This window comes from Lichenostomus cassidix, chromosome 5 (genome assembly GCF_008360975.1).
Source record: "Lichenostomus cassidix isolate B80296 chromosome 5, HeHo_3.0, whole genome shotgun sequence".
Classification (NCBI taxonomy): Eukaryota; Metazoa; Chordata; class Aves; order Passeriformes; family Meliphagidae; genus Lichenostomus; species Lichenostomus cassidix.
In genome coordinates, this window is record NC_139486.1 from 47,858,506 (window position 1) to 47,885,042 (window position 26,537).

Genomic DNA, 26,537 nt, shown 5'->3' on the forward strand with positions numbered 1-26,537 from the left:
CACCTAGGAGTGTCCCTCAGCTGCAGGGGGAAAAACACCTTTTTATTCACTCTCAGGGAAACATGCTGGGAAGACAAGCAGGCTTTGCTAGGTAGGGCATTAACTCACTGAATAGGCTGGAGCTTAGCTGAGAAAGTGAGCACATTTAGCAAAAAGGTCTGATCTTGAGCACTCACACCTGGACAACCCCAGAGTTCAGTGTCACTGTGCAAATTTACTGCCACTCAGACAAGAAGAAACATCTCATTGTCCTCTGTGCATATGCTATTGCAAATAAATGTACCTTAGGTCACACCATGCTCCACCAATGGTCCAACTGGTACTTTTTGGTATTTTCATCCTGTCCTTGGCCTATGTATTAATCTATAGCTTTTTACTGTCCAATCAGGCATCTTGGGCAACAGTTCTTTATATGTTTTGCAGCTACCTTTTTGCAAAGAGAACACACAGTGAGTGAAAAAAATGATTTAAAATCTAAGATGGTCTTCAAGTTTGACACACAACATCCTTTTGTCTGACCTGAGCTAAAAGTAAGCCAAAAGGGCATCGTCTCCACCCAGGGCAGGTGGCAGTAGTACTGCAGTGGTGACATGGATGCTGTGCTCTATCCCCAAAGGCAGAGGGTCAGCAATTACATTAGTGTGACCTGCTCCAGAGTGTAAATTAAGCTGCTCTGTGTAACTCTTCCTGGACACTGGCTGCTTTCATCAGTGCACATTTCCCTGAGGTGGTATGGTTTCTTTGTACAGGAGGTGGTTTCCTTGCACAGGAGGTGTATCTAACATGACTCGTCGGAGCACAGAGAATTTACTTGTAAGTGGGGAGTGCTGAGAGCCACAGGTACAGCTGGCAGTGTGCAAGGTAGACAATGTGATTTGTAACAAAAGCAGAAAGAAGTTGCTCAGGTACCCTCTGGACTGATGCATTAATGATCCATATCCTTCTGCTGGTGGGATGCTAATGTAACCCATGAATCATGCATAGCTTAAAAAGAAAAGAGGACCAAAGAATTGCTGTGCTATTGGATCCCTTCATTTCTTCTCTGCAGGAGCCAAAGGTTGACCTCTTTGCCTCAGGGTTAAGTGCTCCTAAGTACACTGCCACAAAGCTGAAAATAAAGGAGAGAATTCTCTCCATTTCTGTGCTCACCCTGTGGCTCTGGAGGAGTCCACATCTCCATGTGCTTCTTTCCTGGCTACCTGGAGATCCAAGTCTCTAGTCCCAAAGGGTAGGGTTGCATGTCTGTTTTCACCACTGGCTAAATATATTGCTTCAATCAGCATCAATCAATGCTTGGTGTAAGCAGAAGAGTTCTTGCTAAATAGATGGGACCAGATTTGGGAATTGTCCTCTTGCTGTGGCTCTTGGTTTGGACAGTGGAGAAAACATTGCCCTCAAAACTCCTTTACTTCCCTTTCAAAATAGAAATTCTTATAAATTCCCAAATACATATTGTGGCATAAGCCTGGATTTTTTTCTTAGACAAATCTATATATTGGAGCTCGCAAGAGCTTTTTATGAGTGTTGGGTTCTTTCTGTCTATTAGAGCTTATCTGCACATCTGAACACAATTTGCTTTCACCCCTTTTTTCGGGGTTAAAAGACAAATACCACACAAATTGTAAACCTCTGTGATAACAAGAAGGCTCAGCAAGAAGATTTTCTGGCTTTTCTACTTTAAAGAGACAGGATCTTATGATTACTCGTCACTCACGATATTGAGGCAGCCTGACCCAAACTGAGGCCCCAACACGCTGCGTTGTTTCTCTAAATACACAGAATGAAAGCAGCTTGTAAGAGTACAAGGCTTCTAAGGCAAAACATTATGATTTACATTTGACCTCTTAAAAAATTGCTGTCAGCTGTCCTCAAGAACTCTGCACATTTTCTTTTTACAGCTCTTTTACCTGCAACCTCTGCCATAGGCTGCATCCTGCTTCATACCCCTGGAAGCACAGATTCGCTGGGAGATATGGGTCAGTGCTCCAGAGAAAAGGCTGGGGAGCACCTTCCCAGCTCACCACATTCCAGCTCCAGAGCCTCTTATCCTGCATTTTGGTATCTCCACCTTTAAAACCAGGTTATGCCTTCTTTTTGTACATTACTCAGAAGGGATCCCGTGTCTGCTGCCTGGCCATACCTGTGCAGGAAGGAAATACTTCTGTCCCCAGGTGTAACTGTACTAAAGAGGAGCATTCTCTCTCCTGTGCATACTGCACAGGCTGCCCAGGGTGCCATGTGCCTCTCTGCCTCACTTACAGGGATGTGTCAGCCTTGGGAAGGCAAAGTGCTGGCCAAGGCAAAGCCAAACTGAGCTACCTACACCACTCAGGCCTCAGCGAAGTGTGTGCCATTGGTGCACATAATTTGGCTATCAACACTTGTTCTGGTGTGCTCACATTTTAGGCATGTTCATCCTTTAGGCACTCTGCACAAATATTAATGAGTAGCTCAAGGGCATGGCAGAAAAGCACCAAGGTAGAATTATAACCACGCTTGGCATGATGTATCAAGCAGTGTGCCAGAGTGCCTATTATGGATTTTGGGTTAATGTTTGCCATTGAATATCACTGCTCATCAGGAAAATCTGTGTGTTTTTAATAAATTTTGAAATAAGGGATAGATGAGTTGTCCTGACGGCAGCAATACAGTGACAGAACTTCTTGGGCACAGGTTATCTTTGTTTTCTCCACCTGCCACACAGGAAGACTTCCTACCTTATACAACAAGAATAAGGTGTTATTTCCTAGCTTGGAGTAACCACAAAGTTAGATAAATCCTCAGCAAAGCACCGTGCCTGGAAATTAGGAGAAAAATTGTTCCCTGGGCTTTGCTCAGGTGCTCTACTGTGAATGCCAACAAGAGGGCCTCTTCCCTCCAACAGCAAAGGTGACTGCAGAGCTGAGATCCTAGGAGCAAGAGTGTTAGGCAGGGACAGGCTGAGAGCACCATCTAATTGTAGATGGTAGCAGTTAGCCATGCCTAAACAGATGCACCAATCTGCCCACACTGGGTCAGGCCCTGGGCTTTGGTAAACAGGAGTAGAAAACAGGTAAAGTGCTCCAATATTAAAGTGTGCTGTGAAAGCCTGGAAGCTTTGGCCTTCCCTTGTTGCTCTACAGCTTTGAAGCAGAGGAGGAGGCTGCACTTGTAAAGGGGTGAGCAGAGAGTTCCCTGAGCTCAGGTAGGTTTGGTACATCGTGGAAAGGCTCTAGGACAGCAGTGAGTGTCTCATCATCACTAATTGTGAGATTGAAAGAACCCAAAGATTTAAAGCTTAATAGTCTCTGTTGACATCAGTCTTTCCAGATAACAGAACAACAAAAAAAAGCTAAAAGAAAGTTTTAGCAGCAAAACTGTTTTAACAGATTCTGTAGGTCTAGTGAGACTGCTAAGGAAAGATAAAAAGCATATGCAGGTTCAACTTACTGGCATAAATCTGGAGATATCAGCATAGCTGCAGAAAACACCATTATCAAATCTTTAAAAATTAAAAAAAATATATCATTTTTTTAGTACAGAGATATGGAAAAAAGGGGAGGAGATAGGATATGGCATCTCAAAAAAAAATAGATACCTGCCTTATTCCATATGTATTTTTGGATTCAATTTTCCCCTTGCATAAATCAGGAGGAAAATCATCTTCAGCAGCATATTCAAGTACATAATTAGCTTTAAGTAGATGCTTCATCCTGATTTAATCACATTGCTGCATTTGTGCCTAAATCAAAATGCTGTTAAGAATCTTAAAACTACAGCGGTATAAAAGACATGTAAGAGGTCAAAATCAGATACTCCAGGGTAGATGGCAAATTGCTAATGCCAATGAGCTGTTAGAACAAATGGTGTTACCTTTTACCAAGAAATTACACTGTGCTATGTTATGACAAGGAGAATTTGTTTTTTCACCCATTTCCTACTCTGTTTCCCATCAGCTGAAAATGACTCTGCAAGAGCCAGAGCCTAAAATACAGTCAAAATTCTTAGGACAAAAGCTAAAATGCAGCAAACTTTCTGCATTACATTTAAAGATACTTGATAAATTACACAAACTGCTTCCCAAATAAATGAAGAAGCTGGTAATTGCTAAGAGTTATTCAGGCTGACCTGGTATTCTTACACTGTTACTACTGTAACAGAACGGATGTTCCATGTCTAAATAATAAATACTGCAATTCAGCGAAGTAGTTCAATGTGTGTTTCACTCTCATTTAAATTAAGGTGAGATTAGACAACACCCCATTATGGGGTGGATTATGCCTTAACATTGCTCATGTCAGTGAAGAGTAACACACCAATTTCTGGAAGTTACAAGAACTGGAGCAACTTCTAAGAAATCCCCATTAAAAATTAGAAGAGGAAGACAATTTCACTGGTTTTATCTACTACACAAAATAGCACACTAATTCATTCCAACGTGATGGATAGCAGAATAGATAATCATCCAATGTTTAAATTGCTCTGTAAGACAAGAACATTAAAAGCTGCACAGCTTGTTTCAGAGCTAGTTTCTAATGGGATACTTACACAGAATCAGCAAACCAGAAAGTTTCTTGGCAACCCCGTGTTACATATTTTCACACTGTTTTCCCATAACAATTCTTCAGACAAGAGAGTCAACCTGTGATTTTCCAACACGGAAAATCCTGCTGCAATTTTCTGCAAGGAAAAAAAAAACCTCACACCCCAAAACCCTTTCTGTATTCAGGATCTACCTCTTTTTGAAAAGCTAAATAAAAATCTCCTTACTCCTAACATCATACAGGGAGGAAGGAAGGATAGCTAATGTAAGCACCTCAGGCCTAAGTTATTTTAAAAGCAATGCCAGCTTCACACGTCTGGCTGATGCCACACTGGCTGAAGACCCATGTTGACCACAGTCTTTTCAAATCCCATTGCATGCACTTTCTCATCTCCTGGGTCAAAGGGAGAAGTGCCTTGTTTTTGTTCTCTGTCCCTACTAGACTGAACACCATGGAGCTGCTTGGTGTTAATCAACCCAGCACAAACACACCTCCCAGAGCAGCAAGAGCCTGTTTCCCAGTGCTGCCTGGACCCTCTGCAGGTGCCCATGGCAGGGCCTAAGACCAAAGTGCAGGAGTGGAGGTGTGGAAGGAAAACAGACTTGGAAGATGAAAAGAGGTGAGAAGATGCTCTGGGAGGGGGAAGCACCTTGGGTGGGCAAGGAGGATGAACACTCCTGTGTAAGTTTGGGTGGTGTGCAGGAGTAGGTAACAGGGAAACACATAATTGTTAACAATTAACAGAAACAAGATGGTGATTAGTCCATGGCATTTTGTCATTAAACCTTGATGAAACTCAGCATGTGCAACCATCTTGGTTAATTGGCCACCATTAATAATGCATAACTAAATCACTCCAAAATACCACTGAAATGGGAAAATATCTCTTAGTTTTGTCACACTCCTCATTTTAGGGAAGAAAAATTATGATAGGTATGGCGTTGCACTGGGACTTCAGGAGTAGAGAAGCCTCTTCCCAGGAGCTGTAAGCCTTCACATAATAGAATCTTTGAAATAATCTCTGAGTACTTAGATATTCAGGGTCTTGGAGAGGCTTGTGTTGCCCTATGAACATGAAGACTGCTTTAGCACTATTTGATCTCCAGCTAGCTGGAATAAATCTACATCAAGAGCATCAGTGCTTTTCACTGATTTATTCCACCTCAGTTTCTTTCATGGGCCAAGGGCCTATGGCTCGAGCTAATATGTTACAGTGCCAGTTGAAATAAATGGGGCACATGTGCAAGCACTCAGGCACCTCATTTATCCACCTGTAAAAAATTAGTTTGGCACTTATGGTTCAGTACTAGCACATTTGGAGCTGTGGAAGCTGGAAGATTTCAATAAATGTTAGGGAAAACTGCCTGCAGGCTGCTGGCCTATCTCCTCATCCCAAGAGGGGGGAATAAAAAGTGAAATGTTTTCTGGATCCTGAATAGTCTAGTACAAAGCTCTGCAGAGAAATAGAATAAAAAACGGGAAACAAGCCATCAGAGACACTTCAGAAATGCCTAGCACGAAGCCTGGACAAAGCTTTGCTCTCTGAAGCCTGCAGTGCACCAGAGGAAGCACTAGGAAGCCACTCTGGGGACTATTGCTCATGCTGAGCTCAGTGCTCACTTAGCAAAGTGGAAGAGAAAGTCCATCCCTTGGCTACCTGCTGAGGACTGGGACCAATGTGCAGGCAGGTGCTGGATATCAGAGAGAAAGATGCTTTGTGTTTAAGATGCTGCCTTTTACCTGCAAATTGTGTGCCTTTCTCATCTTTACTAGACATTTCTCTTGGGCACCAGCTCACCATGGTCACCTTCACAGCTTACCTTAAACCACCCTCTTTACAGAGATATTGGCTCTCTCCTGTTTAGAGATACCCCATCTGACTTCCAGAAGATTTTAGGAGTGAGATTTAAATCCACAAGCAAACAAAAGGGGAAGGTGCTACTTTTGTACATTAATTATTCTGACTTTTCTTCTAGGCACATCTTCTAGAAACGCCTTATGCAGTGAAACACAGCCCTGCATAAGGAACCCACACCTGGAAGTGTTCAGAGTCAGGACCCTGCTGGGAAGGCTTAAAGAGAGGATTTAGGAGATTTGTAAGCTTTGTGCCAGCCTTAGAACTGAGATAAATGTCTCTCCAGAATACAAAGCTCTCTCATTTTTCCTGCAGCCCTTTTCTCCTTGAAAGAGCTTTTTAGAGAGGGAACATTTTTCCAGCCTGAATGAGATTGACTAGTACAAATAGAAACTGATGTAACTAAACCTTGCAATTGCAAAAAGAAAAGATAAATGAGACCTCAGTGTTACCAATGATACAATTAGGTGGTTTTCACGTGGGACTGTTAACAATAGATGCTTTTCAAGAAAAAATCCTTATGCTTTCAAGAGATATGTCTTTTCAATCACCAGCTCTTTTAAGAGGCTCAAGATAAATGAGCGCAAAGCAAATTAATGGAGAACACAACATTGTCACTTAACATTCCTGACATTGATTCCATTTCATTAACTGGTAAGCACTTTAGACTCCCGAAGAGAGATTTTCCTCCCTCCTCAGGTATCTAATTACAAGAATAAAAATAACTTCAAAGAATCTTCCCCTTGGAGCCTACCTCTAGATATATTTCCAGAACGATACCCTTTTTTTCACTCAGGATTATGTAGAAATTTTAGTATTCAGAAGGGGATGTGAGCAGTTTATTTGCAGGCTTGAAGCATTTGATTTGCCTGTTAGAAACACCATCCATAAAACCTGCAGCCCTCATCCTCCAGAAAGAGAGGAAGAGAAAGCCAATAGATGAGTCAGGATGGTATTTACTGTGCCCAAATTAGCAGTGGGTGTGTGCACATCAGTGTGTTTCTTTGAGGGTTGGCTTCCTGTTTGTGGAAGCCATTCCAGGACAAAGCTTGAGCCTTTCTGAGTCGTGTTGGCCATTTCACCAGGGCAGCATCAGTACTGAGGCAGGAGCTGTGTTTCAGCCAGAAGATGGTTGTACAACATACACCAGCAACACGGATTTTCTGCCAGCCCACTGGAAAACAGGACACACTGGAATCATTCTCCATGGTTTTATGACTTCTCTGGTGCTCAAGAGTACCCTTGGCAGAACAATCTTGTTAACTCTACATAGCCTTAGATTCCAACAAAGCATAACAGGTTTCCCATGCAGAGCAGATGAATAAAAAAGAAAAGAAGACTAAAAAACATGCCCCTGGCTGGATAAAATTACTCAGGTCTACAGGTAACTTAAAGTTAATAATGCCTGATATGAGAAGATATACTGGTCAAGAAGATTTGGGATATAATGTGATAACATTTTTTCCCCCTCTTCCCTGAATTATTTGCAAAATCAACACAATTTTTGGAAGTGTTTTGCTGATTTTCAATTGGCTTATTTTTGCTGAACAAGATTCACCCACTTATAGCCCTGACTAGAGTGGAAATCACAAAATAACTACAGGAAATTGCTTCTTTCTGCTGCTCTCCACAGCAAGTGTTTAAATGCACAGAAATTAGCACATTTTTCAGAAATGGAAATCATCCAAGAAATTAAGAAAGTACAATATGTCTTAAAAGACTAAATCTGCTCCAGTATTTTCAAAACAGCATGCAAGACCTGAGGTGTGTGACTACTACTAGCCCTGGGGAGAGTCACAACGTTGCAGTATGGGTCTTTGAGATGAACATGTCTGAGACATGATTTCACTAAGTTTTAAACCAGCACTGTACAGCTTCCTGGGAGTACACAGGAGAGAGAAAACAAATAAAACCAGTGAAGAGAAAAATCTCTGAATAGCAAAGGCTATGTGTGAGGGAAAGGTAAACAGAAATGGCAGTATTATTTGCATTCATTGCCTAGAAAATTGGCAGTGATCAAGGTGAGAGCTTTAAAAGAATGGGTAATCTTGGTTTTTTTAATTTAAATTCACACCTGGTATGAGCTGCAACTGTATCTACACACATTTTGACAGAGACAGAACTAAGCTGAACTAAGTTTGACTAAGCTGAACCCTTTTTATAAGCACCTAAATATATGTGGTAAAGAATAAACACTTGGAGTGAACTACACCTACCTCTAGTCACACAGCCAATAGTGTAAAAACCCCAATCAGTGCACAGCGACCAAGACCTTCGTTGAGTAGTTAATCCTGTTTTTAAAAGGGCACCACTGGTGCCTGCAATGATTTGCCCTCTGGAAATGGTCACTCTCAACTGGGAGATTCCTACCAACTAGAAGTTTAACTAAAGTTAGATAAAAAAGTCTCTCAGCTAGTCTGACAAGTTAAAATAACTTCTGTAGAATTAAAAATTCGCCTGAAAGGTTTTTCTCAGATGGCATTTTAGAATTATTTTCATTAAAATGAAGATCATTTTATGATTGACTTCAATGGGAGCACATTCCCATTAATGCCAAACATCTTGTGAATGTTGTGTTTGTTATATTCAAGTGTAAAATCACTTATCCTTAAGAGAATGCTAGCAGAAACAGAGCTGAACTTCCTCCAGTGATTTAATTTTGTCTGCAACAAACCTCATTAAGAGATAGTTATATCCTGGATATTAAGGCTTTCATGCAGAGGATCACCAGATTTCACATCTCTACAAGACCACCTTATTTAACTGAAGGGATTTAAAGCAAGTCCTCAAAAAGGAAGCATGCAGAAACTGGTTTGATTGCCTTTTTTTTTACCAGCAAGGCACTAGGCAACACTGCCTGTCAAAGTAAACTATGACACTGACAAATATTATCTAATAAAAAAAATTCTAGTGTGAGGCCAAAGAAGAGGGTTGAAAGTTTAAACCTCATGGTTAAGGGTACAGTGTTCTTCAAAGCAGAGGGAATATGAGGTGAAAAGAAGCTAAAAATCAAGCTGAAAAAATATTAGTGCTTTTGGACATGTCCAGAAACAACTAAAGAGAGGATTGTGTTTTGTTTGATAGATCTGTTGCCCAAATTAAAAATAACTGAACTCCATTTCTCTGAATTTCCTTCACTACACTGCTGGCTTTATCTATGCCTGGCTTAAATACTGAATTGGAAATCATTTAAACAGAATAATTCATGCTTATGTCACTTGACAGTTCAGTTTGGTGAGTTTATAAGAGATTTTGCAAAAAGCTTACAGTAGGCCTAAATTGGCATATTTGGACCTTTACTGGGACAAATATCTGAGCACAGATTGGTGTGTTCCCTCTTTGTACATCCCAGGAAACCACAGGGCAAAAAATTAGTGTGTGAGAACTGATGTTTGACATTCCTAGGCCAAGGGCCAACCTGGCAAGCGCAGCACTTGCAAGGCCCAAGCAGAAAAGGTTTAAACTCGACTTTAGCAGCTGTAAAGGGCTTTTGAAATCCTATCCTCCAGAAATCATAACCTATTTCTTCTAGGCTTCAGGCAGAGCACACACTCATCTTGTTAATAAAGCAAAGCATCTCCAAGGAATTCATAACCATTGGAAAAAAGTCTAATGTAAAGTAGCAATTTAATTTACAGAGCTCCTGATAAAGGCATTTTACTCTGGGATATGACATGAGGCTGTCACTAACAAGACAACACACTTAGCCATGAATAAGGTGTTTATGAAATTCCTTGACTACAAATACAGCAGAGCCAAGGCCATGAATAATTGTACTCCTGATTGGGCATCTTGCCCAGTCCCAAAATTTGATGCGTTTGGCCCTCCTGCTCATTTTGCAGGGTGTGCTGAGGCATGTGGAAAGCAGCAGCTGCACACATCAAAAGGCAAAAAAATCCAGATCCAACTACTCTGGGCAATCCTGGCGAGCTACCTCCTGGAAATCACTAGGAACCTACACAAAGATACATCCTAGCAAAATACAGCCTATCACCTTTAAAAATAGCTCTTTCTACTGACTGCCACACCTGGGAGCAATGAGCAGGTATATGGATAAGAAGGAAGAGACCCAGTGGGCCTGAAACATGGTGAAATATTTGCCCAGGAAGATACTCCAGACTTTTCAGTGGATTTTGGTTTCATATTCATAATTTACATAATTCCTGATCTTTTTGCAGTTCATGCCTGGTCGTGCTCAACTCTGCTAATGTTGAAAATACAATTTTTTTCACATTGGGTTCTCAGTTCTTTAGCAGTTCTGGACTCCAAGACTTCCCTTCAGCTTTCCGTTCTTAATTTTATCAGGTTATGGAACACTTGGAAAAATACTAGTTGTTTTATGCCAGAATAAATGAAGAATTCCTAGCTATGAGGAATCAACTTGTTATTAAATCTATTTGTGGATCTATTAAATCTATTTTGTGGAAAGAAGGATCCAGACATAAGCGTACACATATTTCAAGGGAAAATTAATAGTATACTTCTAATATTCATTAGAACTGTACAAATTATGTAAAGAGTCATTTTTGTGAGGCCAGAAAACATCATTGGTCACAGTCTGGCTTTTTGTTTGGAAAAAAATGCAGAAAATGTCACTGAACTCACTCATACATATGTATTTCATGTTTTAAAAAACCCATACATCATCTTTATTTAACAATTGTAAGTGATGAAGGATCCCCCACAAGCCCTGGTAAGTTGTTTCAGTGACTGATTAGTCTCTTTCATGTAAAGATTACAATTATCTGCTTATCCTCCACCCCCAGTGCTGACTCTCAGGCAGCAGAGCCTCTGACATGCTGTTGTCTCTGATAAGAGCACCCTCAGCAGGATGCAGAGATGGCCAAGGTAAATCAAGCACAGCCAGCAGCACAGCCTCCTGATACTGCTCCCCACCTGACTGTGTTGGTCTTCCTGTAAGGCAAGCTAACTTAGCCCACGTTTGGGGATGATTTCCCCATGGCACAGCTCAGCTGGTTTGAATGCCTGAGGAGAACCCCCTCCTCCCCATACATCATAGCACAGAGGTGTGACTGCACAGAAATACCTCATTTTCTTCCTGCATCTCCAGCTGAGCCAGACAGCCCTGGCCCAGCCACCACCTTGTGCTTCATGCTGCCTCTGACCCACATGTCATCTGCTGTCAGTGCTTTTGCTGTTTCCTTCCAGGTCACTGCCCTGCCTCTATAAGCACATTCTCTCCACCTTCAAAACCTTGACAGAGTCTGATCTAAAACAGCTGCTGTCAGCATTCACTACTGGCAGCCTGACCCTCAGCTGACAGCAAAGCAGGCAGATCCTTTCTCCTCCCAGTTCCTGCTCTATGTATGTATTTGCAGGAGCAATAAAAGCTCAGGCACCTTCCCCATCACTATTCAAGACATTAGAGCAGCCACTTGAAAAAAGCTTTTCCTCCTTGATTCTGCTACTCCCTGAACATTTGCTCCCTCCCTCTCCTTCACTGCTGCCCAAATAGACTCCTATAACAAAAGCCAATCAACCTTAGGTAGTTACTGGAGGAATAAAAGATGTGATTTGCTTAGGTCACAGTCTGATTGCAGCTCTGAATCTGCCTCGATCCGTCAAAACTCCTGATGAAGTCTTGTTCCCATGCATTTAGTAGATTACAATCACAGATGTGTTTCCAGCCAAGCCTTTTTAGAGGACTATTTCTCTGCAGACCCTTTCAAGGGAAGAAACCCCTGGCATCTCTTTGCTCAGGAGGGTCTGAACACACACTGCACCTTTTTGTGTTGCATCTGACTGACCCTTGTGCATGCAAAACCAGTCATCCTCTCTTCAGAGGGATGCCATTTTCTTCCCCCTTCCAGAGGTTCTGGGGATGTGGTCCAGGTGATACACATGTCAATATATGGGACTCTTCCTGAAGACACAAACATGTCTCCAGTCATTTCAGCTCTGGCAGCTCAGATAAATCTCACTCTGCATCCAGCCATGGCCAGAACAGAAATGCTTTCTTCAGAGGAAGCTGGTGAGTTTGGTAAACCACATCCTCCTGCATCACAAGGGACAGGGGATGAAAAAATCCCAGGCTGGCAGAACAAGGAACATCAAAGTAGAAAGCTGCAACATACTCTACCAGTGACTTTTTGATGAGAGTCTCAGGGCCAAGTTGGATGGCCTTGTCTCAGCCTTCCACTGCAGTCTGGGCAGCCCTGACTATCCCTGTCCAGACTGGTGATATATTCTCAGCCCTGGCCCCTGATCAGACTTCCCCTGTCATTTTCCCAGGCTAGTACTTGAACATCTGACCAGAAATGCTGCCTTTACCACATGGAAATGACTGTTAACATACACAGAGTTAGTCTTGCATATTTGCTGAGGAGAAAAAACAGAGGGTTTTAATATATATTGTCAAAATTAAAATGTCTTGTTTCTTACGGGGAGGCAAGGGACAATCCACATTTCATGCTACATTGTTTCCCTTATGAAACCCTATTTTAGTCTTGTGTAATTTTGTGAAAAAAATTTGTTGAAGTTCCAAATGGTCCAGTTCTCTACTGCAGAAAAAAGGTAACTAAACTCTCTGCATGCACCATGTATTTACTTACTTAGTGAAAGGGCACTTGTCGTTGTAAGTGACCATGAAATGTCACTGATACTTGCCCACAGGGCTGGATATCCAATGGGTGGTGAACTCAACTGGCTTTGGCAGCACCCACCAAATGGTGACAGGCAAAGCCCTGCACCTCAGTCTCAGGTTGCTTTTTTCAAAGCTTTAGATAGTGCTCTTATTTTGAGGACAAGGACAGCTTGGCTTAGAGCTAACAGGTCAGGATGACCTTAAGGATGCCCTGAGGAGTTGCTTTTCTTTTAAGTGAAGTGGCCCTGCAAACAGCTTATTAAAGTGGCATCAATTTAGCAGTGGCTTTTTGCAGTGGAATTTTGTATTTCAGTTTCCCATGTGGGGTTATGCATTTCTGTTTTGTGCTTAAGGAGGAGGAGGCAGTTTAAAAAAAAGAGGAGTGAACTGAATATTCATGAGCTGGATAAAGTAACATCCTTCTCTTGAAGCAGTGAAACCAAATAATTTTTAGTGGAATTTGACTTCATCTCATATAATCTCAATAATCTACTACACAGTGATATTTTCTTTTAAAATGCAAGATACTTCATTTCTAAAAACCTCCTTTCTTAGTTTTCCTGAATTTGTTGTACTCTTTCTGGTAGCCAAAAATATTAATTTCAATAAAGCAGTAATATATCAAGTCTCTGTAATAAAGATATTCCAGTATTAGGGAAAAAATTAATTTCATTTTTTTAGGAGTTTGTGTTTGTTAAAAAGACAATTCCGCCCTGAGAAATTTGTCAGGCTGTCTTTGAGTAGAGGGATTACAATATTACAAACAGATTGTATTTGCTTTGCTGGCCACAGTGATGATATCTCCACAAATTTACTTTGTTGAAAGCAAATATAAGATACACTAAAGGGACCACACTCCTTTTGTGGTTAACTACCACAGCTGCATCTCCTTCTTTCTAAACACTGTAGACAAGGTGTCCTGCCAGCAGAAGTGATCGTCTGGAAAGATTCTGTGCATTGATGGAGCACCTCCTAATCTCCCCACAGACCACCTAATAGGTCCTGTATTTCCGTATATCTCTCCTCCAGTGTATCCACTTACTCCCTTCTAGATTCACCAATCACCAGTGGCTCTGGAGGATCATGAACTTGGTGATCCCAAGCATAATCATGCCAATCACCCCATGCATACCACATGCCACAGCTTTCCTCTCAAACTTGTCATAAGCTGTTTGCCTTTGAGAGCTGTCCCCCTCTGCTGAAGTTTGCTGAAATGTTAGTGCTTCATGGACAACAGAATCACAGAATGGTTGAGGTCAGAAGGGACCTGTGGACATCATAAAGAGCCCCAATCATACCCTGCCATAGTTCTACAAGCAGCTGGAGAGTTCCTGCAGCCATGGACAAAGGAAGCTCTGCAGCACCCACTTTCTTCTGTGTGCAACTTCACTTTTCTGATTCATGAACCCATTGGCTGGTTTGTGCTGTCTTTTCAGGAAACCTTTTGCGGCTTTTCCTTTTGCATAAGGATTGCATAAGCTTCAACTTCCTAGGAAACTGGGCTAAAAAAAATTCAAAGCACATTAAGTGTCACAGCTAAGATTAGAGCCTGCAGGCAGGGATATGTAAACCAACTGAATGCTATGAAGGAAGCAGCAGTACAACTGAACCCAACTGCCTCCTTGTGAGCTCCTGAGAATCTTTCACATCTAGATTTCAGACCTCTGACGGACTCTCTAGGATGCAGGAATGGACAAATCTAAGGTTTAGCATCAGAAGAGACAGACCCTGGACACAGAACTGAAGGACTTGCTTTGATTTACAGGCACCAACTGTCACCCCCTATGATAATTAAATTCATTAACAGGCCTGATATCAAGCCCTCATTACTAAAGAAAAGTGTCAGAAACAGCAGAAATTGCTCTCATTATACATCTGCTCCACCTAGACCAATAAATACTCTGCTCCCATGCTGGCAGGACTGCCAGTGTCAGGAGAGCAGCTGCACCAGTCACTCTGCTGGCAAAATGAGCTTCCTTACCGACCAGCAAAGGCAATGTACTGTGAAGTTGCGTGTGAGGATTTGCGCTTTTAAGGATAAAGGACAAACTGCACGGCAGCCAGCTGACCTACATTTGCAGCTGAAGATGTAAAGCTGACCCACAGGGAGTTCTGTCTAACCTACAAACACAGAAGGAGGGCTACTCAAGCGGACCATGTCTTATAAAATTATAACCTGAGCAGGAGCAGCAGCATGGCAACAGGCTTTTCCTGCTGCCACACGTAAGAAGCAAACCAGTTCAATGTAGCATGATGGGCCACTGCCAGCTGGGATCCACATCCCAGGATAGCCCCTACCTCCTCACTATGCCTTGCTGCAGGGAGGAAAGCACAGTTTTGCTTTGTGGAGGCAAGCAGAGTGACCAGTGAGATGGCAACCTGGGCTAAGCTGGGCAAACCAGGCCCTGGGGTCCCACTGCAGGCAGTAAAGATGCAGCAAAGCAGTGCTGCTGTGCTGTCTCTGCTGCCAGTTCAGGGCACGAAAGCTCGCACAAGGAGCAGCACCAAGCCACAAACACAGCTCCCCACGTGAGCAGGGACAACCTTCAAAAAACAAAGGGGACAAACAGTACATTGTAGGGTTGCTAGGCCATAAAGAGAGAAGAGGAAGAGAAAGAAGCACAACCTTCCCAAGGCACAGTGGTGATAATTGCATCAGCATAAGAGGATCACACACACTTGGGAGCAGATTTTTAACCCCCACCAAACAAAGTAGCTCTGTTGAGATCAGCACAGTGCTGCTCCACAGTGTATGAGGATCTCCCCACTGGCATAAATCAGCCTTTAGAAAAACAGGCTCTCAGTTAATTTGCTGAGTCCTCCCCCCAAAACACTGATTTTTCTTGAACAGAGCATTCCCTGTCCCTCTGTGAAGCTGCAAGGTCACATGACAGCTGAAGAATACATGAGCTCTTTTTCCACTGCTACTGTGGTAAAGGAAAGATGTAAAAGAAGAGCTGAAAGTCACTACAAGACAAAATTGCATATCCTAAGCCCACCTATTAAAGACAGACTGTAAGTGTTAATTAAGCCACTTTGCCTATAGTTAAATTACATCACACCATGTCATCCCTGAATGACAGCCCTATCCTTTGGAATTTTATGAGACAAAACCAACAAGGAATAGTTCTGCTTGGCTCTGTAAATGTATGTAAATCATTACAAAAGGAAATGATCATTAATAAAACCTGGATGGAAAGACATCTCCCAGATTATTCAGTATTACTTTCCTTTTAATTTCATTTTTCAGAAATCTAACCATCTTTTATCAGAACTTGACACAGACAAGACTTTTCCTGGGACCATGCAAATGCCTGATGCAGATGCAATAACCTGGGATGCAGTGCAGCTTAACTGCAGCACGAAGCAGGGACTGACTGCTGAGACACAGCCACATGTCTTACCTGCAGCTCAGAGCTTGTGTTGGTGCAAGTTGCTGCAGTGGGTGTCTATATTTATCACAGACTTGACTGGGTCAAGTTTGTTACCTTGGTCCTCAGGTAGAAGTCACCATTCACATAGGGTCTTCATGGCATTTCTGTGGCACCCTGATGGAAAGTGTGATGCCCATGTATTGGAGCCAACGTGGGACATAAACTTGAACACAAATCATTCATGTTTTCATGTATCATATCTTTGTCCTTCCACCCTACCAGAACCTTGTACCATAAAAGGGGGTAAGAAGTTGACTAATATTTCCTTTTTTTATTTTTTTTTTTAATGTTAAACTTTGGTGTCCACTATATTAAATAAGGGCAAGAGGAATGAGGTTTGGGGTTTGCTGACCAAGCAGGAACGTTTAATATAAAAACCTAATCTGCGGTGATAGCACTGCTTGAGCAAATTTCTGTTTCCTTTATCATGGACTCTGGAAAATAATTCAATTCACAGAATCATAGAATCATAGAATACCCTGAGTTGGAAGGGACCCACAAAGATTATTGAATCCAACTCTTGGCCCTGGACAGGGCAAGTGCTCACTGTTAATTTCCTGAAAGAAGTGCATTTGCTTCCCATGCTTATTTTCAAGCATAATATATATTACAAAGGTTGAGGCACTTATCCATGACTGTCCCTGACAAATCTTATCAGTTCAGCAAGTCAATTCCAAATTTCACTCCTCACAGATAACATTTCAGCAAGTTCATGACCAGCAATGCTTTATGGCCAAAGTTAGGCCCTTTTTACCTGTAAAAAACTAGACATTTCTATTCATTCAAGGTAGATGGACTGGAAAAAACATTTCAAAGGTGATTACAGGATTCAACAGCATAAGCTCCTAAACACTTTTAAAAGTTAGAAGGTCAGAGCCTTTAAAGCTACTTTTGACAACTTAAAAATATTTTACCCTAATCTTGAGCTACAGCAATTTACAAGAACCTGAGGAGATGACAGATCATTCCACAATAAGGAACAGCCTGTCAGACATCATTTTTGTTAGCTACCATCCCCTCTAAGAACAGAGGTAATGACCAGCATATATTCCACGTGGCAAATTACATGTTCCCTAAAACCTATACTAATCATCTGGATTTATGGAACACTGCAGAACCCTCTCAAGGGAAACCAAAATAACAAGCATATAACCCCTCCATAGTCTAGCCAGAAAATTATAGGCCTGTAACATCACATAGAGCATTTTCCTCAAAAATCCTTCCTAAGAAGCCAGCTGAAAAGAGAAATCAGGTATGTTGGGGAAACATTTTGTATATTAGCACTAGAATCTTGGCTGAAAATTCACATCACTCCTTGTTTTCAATGTCTTATATCTGAGTTCCATGAAGCAGCAAATTAAATTATTTCATAATCTCTTAAAGTTGCCTCCCCACCCCCACACATTTCAGTTACCTGTGTGGAGAACAACTTTTTCAACTTTGTGCCTTGTACTAGCTCTCCATGTGAGAGCCTATTTTAGCCTAGATTCCCACAAATTGCCACATTTTAATGGATTCTTCATCAAAGGAGCAATGCCCATCTGGACACACTTAGCCACATTTCATCACACACATGTCATGGTGCTTGGTACAGAAATGTACCATCTGCTTTGGGGTTTAGGCTTTCATATTGTGTCCATCTTTTGCAAAAGGTTAAGGGGACTCAAATCTTTGCTTACATGGGGTCATGGGTGAGGGAGTCTGTGGAGTTTTGTCATTTGCTACTGCCAGACCAGAAGCTGAAACTACTCTGGGGATGCTGACAGTGTTGCAGTTACTAGTGGCCACAATGTTCATATCTCACTGATGAAACTTTCCCAAGGACAGACCAATAGGCTTTCCGCCTCTCCTTCCCCCTGCTTCCAACCTGCATCCCCTTGCCCCTGGAAAGTTCACATGAAAACTGTGAGGGAGGAAACCTCTTGTGTTTGGGGAAGTAGAATTGTACATCCACACATGCTTTGTAAACCCTTTAGTTTACATTAAAGGTATGAGCTGTGCATAATCATTTTTTTGGTAGAAACACCCAGAAAGGTCCCAAACACTGGCTGCCCACTGAGATCAAAGTGGCTACTAGAGCTACACCATAAGGGAGGACATGAGCTGCTCTGGAGAGATCTCATCACCCATCCATCTGTTGTGACTGTGGGTGTAGAAACAGGGAGATGAGTTGTCACCTAGTTTCTGTTTTCCCCCAGACTGCAATGCTCTGCAGATAATAATGAGCAAACTTCAGCAAGCTTTGCTTTCCAAGATGGTATTTCCATGGAGATATTCCTGAATGTCTCCAGCTGGTGTCCTGGCTTTAGATTTCAGTTTTGCTTCTTAAAGGTATGATAAATAATGTGATTAAAAGCAAATAGGTTGTCTTTATTCCAAGGGATGTGTGTGTCAGGCTGCTGGGTTTTTTGACAATGCATATTTCTCACACACAAAGAAATCCTAATTTTGCTTTGCTTTCTAGATTTCTTCTCTGGTTTGTTTTTATCTGTCCTGCATGCCAAGCATCCTGGAATCTGGATTGTGCACCATGGAAAAATTATCCTCACATATTCTGTGAAAGAATGAAACTCGCTGGTGGGAAAAGACCCTTTCTTGCTTTACCCAGTGTGATTTGGAACATGAGGAGGTTGCTGGCTCTGCCAGCATGGGTACACCATGCACCAAGCCTTCAGACTGAAAAATTCAGAGTTACCTAGGGTACCTTCTCCTGGTAGAGTCCATTCCCTTACTCAAGACAATATTTTGTTCAGAAAGCCCAGATCAAATATTAAGTTCTGTATCCCCTGAAAATAAATGCCTTACTGTTGCAGAAGCTGCAGAGCATGTGATCAAAGGATGCCATATGGGCCATTTATTAACAATGAAAAATGAATGCACCATTTGTTGGGCTGTAATTGAAACGGAAGAACAATTCCAGTTTTCACTCCCACTGTTGATCTGGCTATCAGTATCACAGAGCACAAACAGTTTCTTGCCTTTTTACTCCTAGCATGAATCCACAACACGTCAGGTTTACATGTGGATATTGGTAGTAAATATTTCCTATTATGACTCAATAATATGCTTGCATATATGTAAGCATATTGCCTACCAGCTTCCTACTTACATACATGTTAAGAGGATTATGTTTATATACATATACAGAAATACAAGTTCACTTCCAAGCTAACCAACAAACCTAACAAAGATAAAAATAAAATTACTGCAGACAGTTGATATGTCATTCTGAATTCCAAGTGTTTTAAAATACTGCTGCAGTTTGCAAGTCCACATTCTAAATGAACATGCTGTAAGAGCATTGCTTGAAAGCTATTCTTAACTGTCAAAGTACAAATCAATGCATTTCCACTTTCTTAACTCAGAAACTCTTTTGTTTCTTAAAAGCAAAACATTTCCTGGTAAATGCTTTTTTAAGTCAAAGAATCATAGTTTTCTCGTGGATCCATTTCTACAGAATTGCCAAATAGAATCATTAACAAAGATCACAAGGTTTATAATATTTTTAGTTACTTCCTCTTTCCACTTTTCTCCACTTTCTCCCCTCAAGATAAAATGGCTAGAAATGCCCTTGTCTTTTATCTACTCCAAGAAAACATAGAAAGTTGCAACATTTACAAGGCTGAGGGAGGCAATGGGGTGCAAAGCACCACACCAGATGACTGACTGCAGAACAGCAAAAAATCTGCCACTCTGTTTTGAGGCTGGCTGCAGCCATGGCCTTCACACTGGTACAAACTGAGGGGCAGGCCAGGAAAGGGCAATTCGTCTCATGTGACTGATCCTCATTTCCTGCCCTGCCACAGGGCCCTGGGCCACCCTTGCTTCCCTGGGACTGCTTGCAGAGACCACCACCACAGCTCAGGAACAAGGACCACTCCTTTGGAATCCATTCCACCAGTGCCTCAAGTGAGGCCACCTCTACCTTTGGCAGTGACACAAATCAACAACACTTTGCCTGTTGTGGCACATAGAGTGATTGCAAAGGCTCAAATAAATAAGTAAGCAGCCCATATTCAGCTCTTTCAGGGTTGCTGTTTTGCAGGAACGCACCAGCAGCACACCAGTAACAGGGTTTCAAAGAGCCCTTTGAAGAATCAAGAGGATCACTCATTCCCCTCCAAATAAATTTCATCCTACTTAGTAACAAAGTTCTATTTCTACCATGGGTTACCAGCAGTACTTGTAATTTAAATCTAAAACTAGCAAAATTGACATCTTCATGCACAGTTTCCTCATCTTTTTCTTCCTTTCCAGTATTACAACTGCAACAGCCACAGATTGCAACTTCACAGACGCATGCCTGACATGAATACAAAAATCTTCTCCAGGAGAATGATCAGGCAATAAGCTGGTATGTCTATACTATGTTTTTCATATGTCTTAAATCTTAACCTGAAAGAAGCTCTAATACAAATTCCACAAGAAATTGCCAGGAAATCAAAACACATCTATAAAACTAGGTATAAAATAGCCTTATCTTCCATATAATGACAGAGCCTGTGATTTCTAGAAGGGATGTTTGAAATCCAATGAGTATGAATGAACTTCCCATGGCTCCCTTGGAAGCCTCAGCCAGCAAGAACAGGAGCAGGAGTGATGCAGAAAATGGAACAAGCAAAAAAGTAGTTTAGACTATTTACAGAGCTAACAAAACAAATGTTTAGAAGATGCAGCACCAAAGTTTGTCAATTCGACTTGACACAATTGTACAAAAGTCATTTTAAACCATATTTACTGTATCATTTCTCATTAATACAAGGTTCTACTTCAATCTCATAACCACAGGTGATAACAGAGCCCCATGACCTCATGGACTGCCATTCCACTTGTCATGGGATCCAGTTCAACAAGTTATTTCCTTCTGAGCTGAAATACTGATGGAATTGGGCCAAGTGAGACCTCCCCTCTTCCCCACTTGAACATAATGGAAAGACTCCTCCTTACAACTACAGCTGCAAATCAATGTTCTCCTCCACCTACAAACTTGGCCCTCCTACTCTGTCCTCCTCCCAGAGTACTCAAAACATTACTTTGACATAGCTTGGAAAGGCAGCTGCGTGCAGGTGATTCCAAGAGGCTATAGCCAGGACTATGCCATCTGTTTCTGTCTCCCTAAGGAACCCACTGCAACCCAGACCAGTATGGTACTGCAAAGTTATTCCAGCCATGGAAAATCATGAAGCTGCTCAGGTTCCCCCTTGGCCCTCAGGAAAAAGAATGAAGAAAAGCATCATTGCCATCAACAGTTGTGGTGCGCACAGCGTAAGAGTATGGAAAGTTCTAGCTCAGGAAATGAGTGGGGATTGTGTATAGCTTTACTCAGCTTTAATGTAATACTTTGTCTTAGCTCTGAGGAAGCTATTTTGTCCCTGCACTATGTTCAGCAGGAATCTGTTTGCAGAAAGCACTGACACCCCACTTCCTGCACCACCTTTCCTAACAAAAAACGATGAAACATTAGAGAGAGGTATTTTTGGACAAGTACAGTGATAAAATGCTGTTTCCCAAAGCTGCCAAAAATACACATTTTCAAACTCCACTGTAAGTATCAGGGGCACTGCAGGTTGTTAGAGTGAAACTCAGGTTATTTAGTATCATTTTTGAAGCAGCAGGTATGATGTACTCTCAGGATTAGCTGCATCTTTGTATATTAGAGGACTGCTGCAGTCTAAAAAGCTGCATTCCTTCATACTGTTCCAGTGCTGCTCGTCAGCCATCAATTCCTTAGGTAGCAATAGTTCTGGGGGCTCTTCAGAAATGTTTATCTGGAGAGCTGTTTGCAACTGATGTAGGTGCAATGCAGTATCCTGCCACTTTGAGCACCACACACTTTGGGGGCCACATTAAAAACATTCCCTTCCTTAGCACTGCCCTATTTTTCTCTGTTGCAAAGCACAACTTGCAAAAGGATCCATAGCATTAAACTTCACAGAAGTTACCCTTAAAAAAGAAAGGGCAAGATTAATCAGCAATTTTTAGAAGACTTGAGCAAATATTAGCAAGCAGCTCTGGTATTTTGAGTTTCCACTAGCAAAATAACAAAACCAAAGAAAACATTTTAATATCAACATTTTGCAGCTGCGTTTTGCTCTCTCATGGCTAAAAGCTTAAATCAATGTGTTGCAACACAAGAAATAACCAGAGTAGGACACAAATGCAGTGTTTCAACTTAGATCATTGCAACAGTTAATCGAGAATTTTGTGACAGCAAGCCATTTACCAAGTACATTTTCACATAATTAAGCAGCAAACGAGACACAGTCCACAGGAGCGGCGCATTTAATCGTGTCAGCAATTAGATCATAAAGCACTTTACGCATACAGAGGTGGCTATAAGGACCTCTCTTTCTATACTCACCGTGCAGCAAGGCATGGGTGCTACGCTGGTCTCAAAACAATTGCTTTACAGCCCCAGGCAGAGCAACCTTCCTCTCACTCTCATCTCGGGCAAGTCAGTGCTTCTGGAAGGTGGCCAGGCAAGATCAGATTCATCAGCCAATAAAATTGTCTAAAGCTGCCGTTCCACAGGAGACCGTTCCTCCGGCTGCAGCCTCAGGAGCAGCCAATAAAGGAGAAAATCAGCAGAGTGCAGGTGAGCATTTTGCCCCATACTAAGGGTCTGCTTTCTAAAAATCCAGCTTCCCCCTGCCTTTGCTGCTGTACGCAGTCATCCTGCATGACAAACAACTTGCACTTTGCTTGCCTGGCTAAAATAGGGGCACAATTATTCTGAACACTGACAAGGGTAAAGGAATCAGTCAAGCAGGTGCCTCGTGTGCTGGGAAGTGATACAGTGACATTCAGAGCCATGGATTCATGCTGCTAGAGGGGTACCACAGCAGACCCAGCTTTTTGTGGGGCTCTGGGAATTACTGCTCACACAACATAACTTCACTCAAAGGCAGACAGTTCATGGTGGGCAATGTGGAGGCTGCGAAAACCTTACCCTATTTTATCTTTCAGAGCTGGACCTGCTGCAGTGGCTGCGGGAAGCCATCCTGTCCTCAGCCCCACGTGCTTGTCCTGGACTTCTTTGCCATTCAGAGGAGCCCTTGACTTCACCCTGCCAGTCCTACAGCAGCAGCAAAATATCCCAGTGTGCAATCAGGCTTCACAGAGGTGGCAGTCAGAGCTGTCTGACATCCAGGGATCTTTAGGGCTTGCTTTTACTTGGAAAAACAAAAAAGTCAATCTTACTATGTGTTGTCTAACCAACAGTAAACCTAAAGGTGACAGGCATTTGTGGCAGTTATGTATGAATGCAGGTCAAGAAAGTCCTTTGGAGGTCTTTACTTGTAAATTAACACTCTGAAGAAGAGCAGGGCTATGTATGATCACTCTGAACACACATATTTTGACAGCAGATGACACATTTTGCCACAAAGTCTTAGTAGAGAAAAAGCACAGGTGGTCTCTGCACACTATTTTACTGCCCTACTGGCATTTACCTCTGCTAACCTCTCTGAGGCAAAAACTATTTGGATTTGTTTCCACAGAAATTTTGCCCCAAAATGCTTTATCTGCATTTATCTGCATTATCTAAAAGCTGACTTGCCACCCAATCTGAGGGCAGCCCTGGCAAAATCCCACATTCCCAGCATCCACTCTTCACCAGTAATATTATATACCCTAACCTACACATATTGGAGGATAAAGTTGTCTGTAGTACAGAGAGCCCTTTAGAAGTTTAAGACTTTGCAAAAAGCTACACTGCACACTGAAATGGGAAGGGATTCTTAATGAAAAAGCCAATGATAAGGAAAAAAAAATATTAGAATATGGAGATCAAAAATTAGAATAGATTAGATATTAGAATAGGGTCAGCAAGACTGTCATTAACAATAACTGGTTTTTGTTTTCACAGGCCATTGCCTTTAATCTCCTGGATTAGACAGATATATATTTAAATATTTATGCGAGACCTCTGCTCTCTTTTTACATATTTATGTGAAACTTCTCTTCTCATGCTAGTACTACAGCTCCTTGTAGGACCACAAGCCAAAGATGTTTCCCCCAGAGCTCTGAAGGCTGGGTTACACTGGAGGAGCTGGAAAAGAGGTTCCTCAAGAGCCACAGTATCCTAAAACCAGGCAGCACAGAGGCACAGCCTAACCGAATTCAGCGGGCTGGACTTTGTACTCTGATCTTGAAAAGCTACATGTGCAAGCATTTATGATCTGGATTTTCCTTTGATGTAAATTGGCACAGACCCATGTCAATTCACACAGGCTTTTCTTCCAGCTGGGGATCTTCTGCTATCTCTGGAAAACACAGGGTTCCATTTGGAGCCACAGTATGATGCCAGATTGCCCATTCAAGGGCAGTGCTGGGCAGGGAGCACACACCAACCTGAAGGCAAATACATGCTGAGGGCTCCCTCAAAATATGGTCTTGGGGCAGTGGAAGAGACTTGTCAAGTTGTAACTTCAAAAAACAGTACCTTGGCTGCAGAGAGGCAGCCAAGTTGGACATACCCTTCCTGGGAGCAGCTGTCTTAAGGAAACTAAGGGATATGTGACAGCAAGCGAGGAACTCCCTTACCTTTGGGAGCAGGAGAGCACACAGCCAGCAGCAGGCCAGGACCCATACCAGTGACACACAAAAGAGAGGGATGCCAAGCAGGTTCCCAGAGCAGCCTGCCTCCAGGAACTTCTCCATTTTCACACAGCTGAAAAGAAAAACATCAGTCAGCCAGGCAGCTGTGCTGGTATCCCATCCCACTGGCAAGCATTGGGTTGATTTAGGCTGGAAGTTGTACACATCACGCTAAAAACCTGGTGAACACATACATTTTCTTCTCTTGTGTGTTTGGAGTGAGGTCAAACTGCACAGGGAGGTGCTGGTGCAGGGTTTGGTTTATCATTCATCGTAAACTTTAGTTTCAGGATTTAAATGCAGTAATGGAGAATATTTTCTAAGCTGCTTTCTACACATATGTGAGGTGATTTGGGCCCTAATTAATTTGGAACAGGGCAGGGAGTTCAGAAATTTTCCTTTTCTCTCTCTCTCACATCCCTGTGTCCCACTTTAGTTTTAAAGTGGTAATGCCCATCTAGATTAAGACACTAGGAAGGAGAAGGAGAGAAAGAAATCTAGCTGAATTAGAGATGGCTGACAGGGCATTTCATCAATCCAATTGTTTACTGAAAGCTTTTCAGAATCCATAACAAGAGTGGCCATGCAAATCAGTGAGTCATTGCAACAGCTGAAGGGGAAAATCCCTATCAAAAAAAAAAAAGGGGGAAAAAGAAAAAAAAACAGAACTATGCTCACCTGCTGAACCTGCTCACTGAGGAGTTTCCATAGCATGCTTGTGCTTTGCCTGACCATAGCCCATTTTTATCCTCTACAGCACATTTATCCTTTGTGAACTAGGGTGCTCCTTCTGGGAAAGCTATATCACTTTCTTACTACTAGGATAGCCCAGCAGCATGCAGGAAGCCTGTGACACTTCAAGGAACAGAAGCATATCTTTGTGGTTAGAGCTAAGGCTGTTAAATCTGCATTGGGCTTCTCTGTAACACAAGATCAAAAGCTGCTTCCCTCTTCCGCATCTCTTCCAGCACCTGGAAATGCAGCTGGCATCCATGTGTCCTCAGTGAGGAGGTTGGGCAGCCTTAACCTTTTAAGAGCAGTCTTCTGGTTTTGTATGTTTTATGGGCTCAGTATTTGCACGGTTCTTTAATACTTCCATTTTTCAATTTATATATGACCTCAGCTAAAAGAGAACGTACTGATTTTTGGGAGAAAACTGTTTTGCACTCAACCCTCCACACCTACTTTGTTCACAAAGGACAGCAGGATGCTGTGATTTTCTGTAGTTTCACCTTTTCTAGCAAGGAATGATGAAAGGCCATACATATGAAAAAATAGTCAAACAATCAGAAGAACTCAGACTGGGTTTTCACCCACCTCAAGTCTAAGCAGTCCCTGCTTGACAGGACACCAGAAACAAGTGCAATATGCACCAGAAAGCAGGCATTGGTCCTAGAGTATTAAAAAATCAGCCTCCAAGAGACCAACAAGAAATAATTTCCCTGTGAATTATCTCCACCTGTGAGAAGTGAGATACCCTCTCTTGGAGCAGGCAGGTCAGCAGTCACAGCACCCAGAGGCCC

General features: G+C 42.2%; 1 protein-coding gene across 2 annotated transcripts in view; it reads right to left on the reverse strand.

Annotated features, from left to right (window-relative positions):
• OSBPL5 (oxysterol binding protein like 5) overlaps positions 1-22,799 on the reverse strand; it is a 174,271-nt gene extending 151,472 nt beyond the window's left edge. For both annotated transcript variants that reach the window (XM_085062913.1, XM_085062909.1), the window contains exon 1: positions 22,778-22,799. In XM_085062913.1, coding sequence (XP_084919039.1) covers positions 22,778-22,792 — 15 coding nt within the window. In that variant the 5' untranslated portion in view covers positions 22,793-22,799. The remainder of the gene's footprint in view (positions 1-22,777) is intronic.
• Between the last annotated feature and the right edge of the window lie 3,738 nt (positions 22,800-26,537).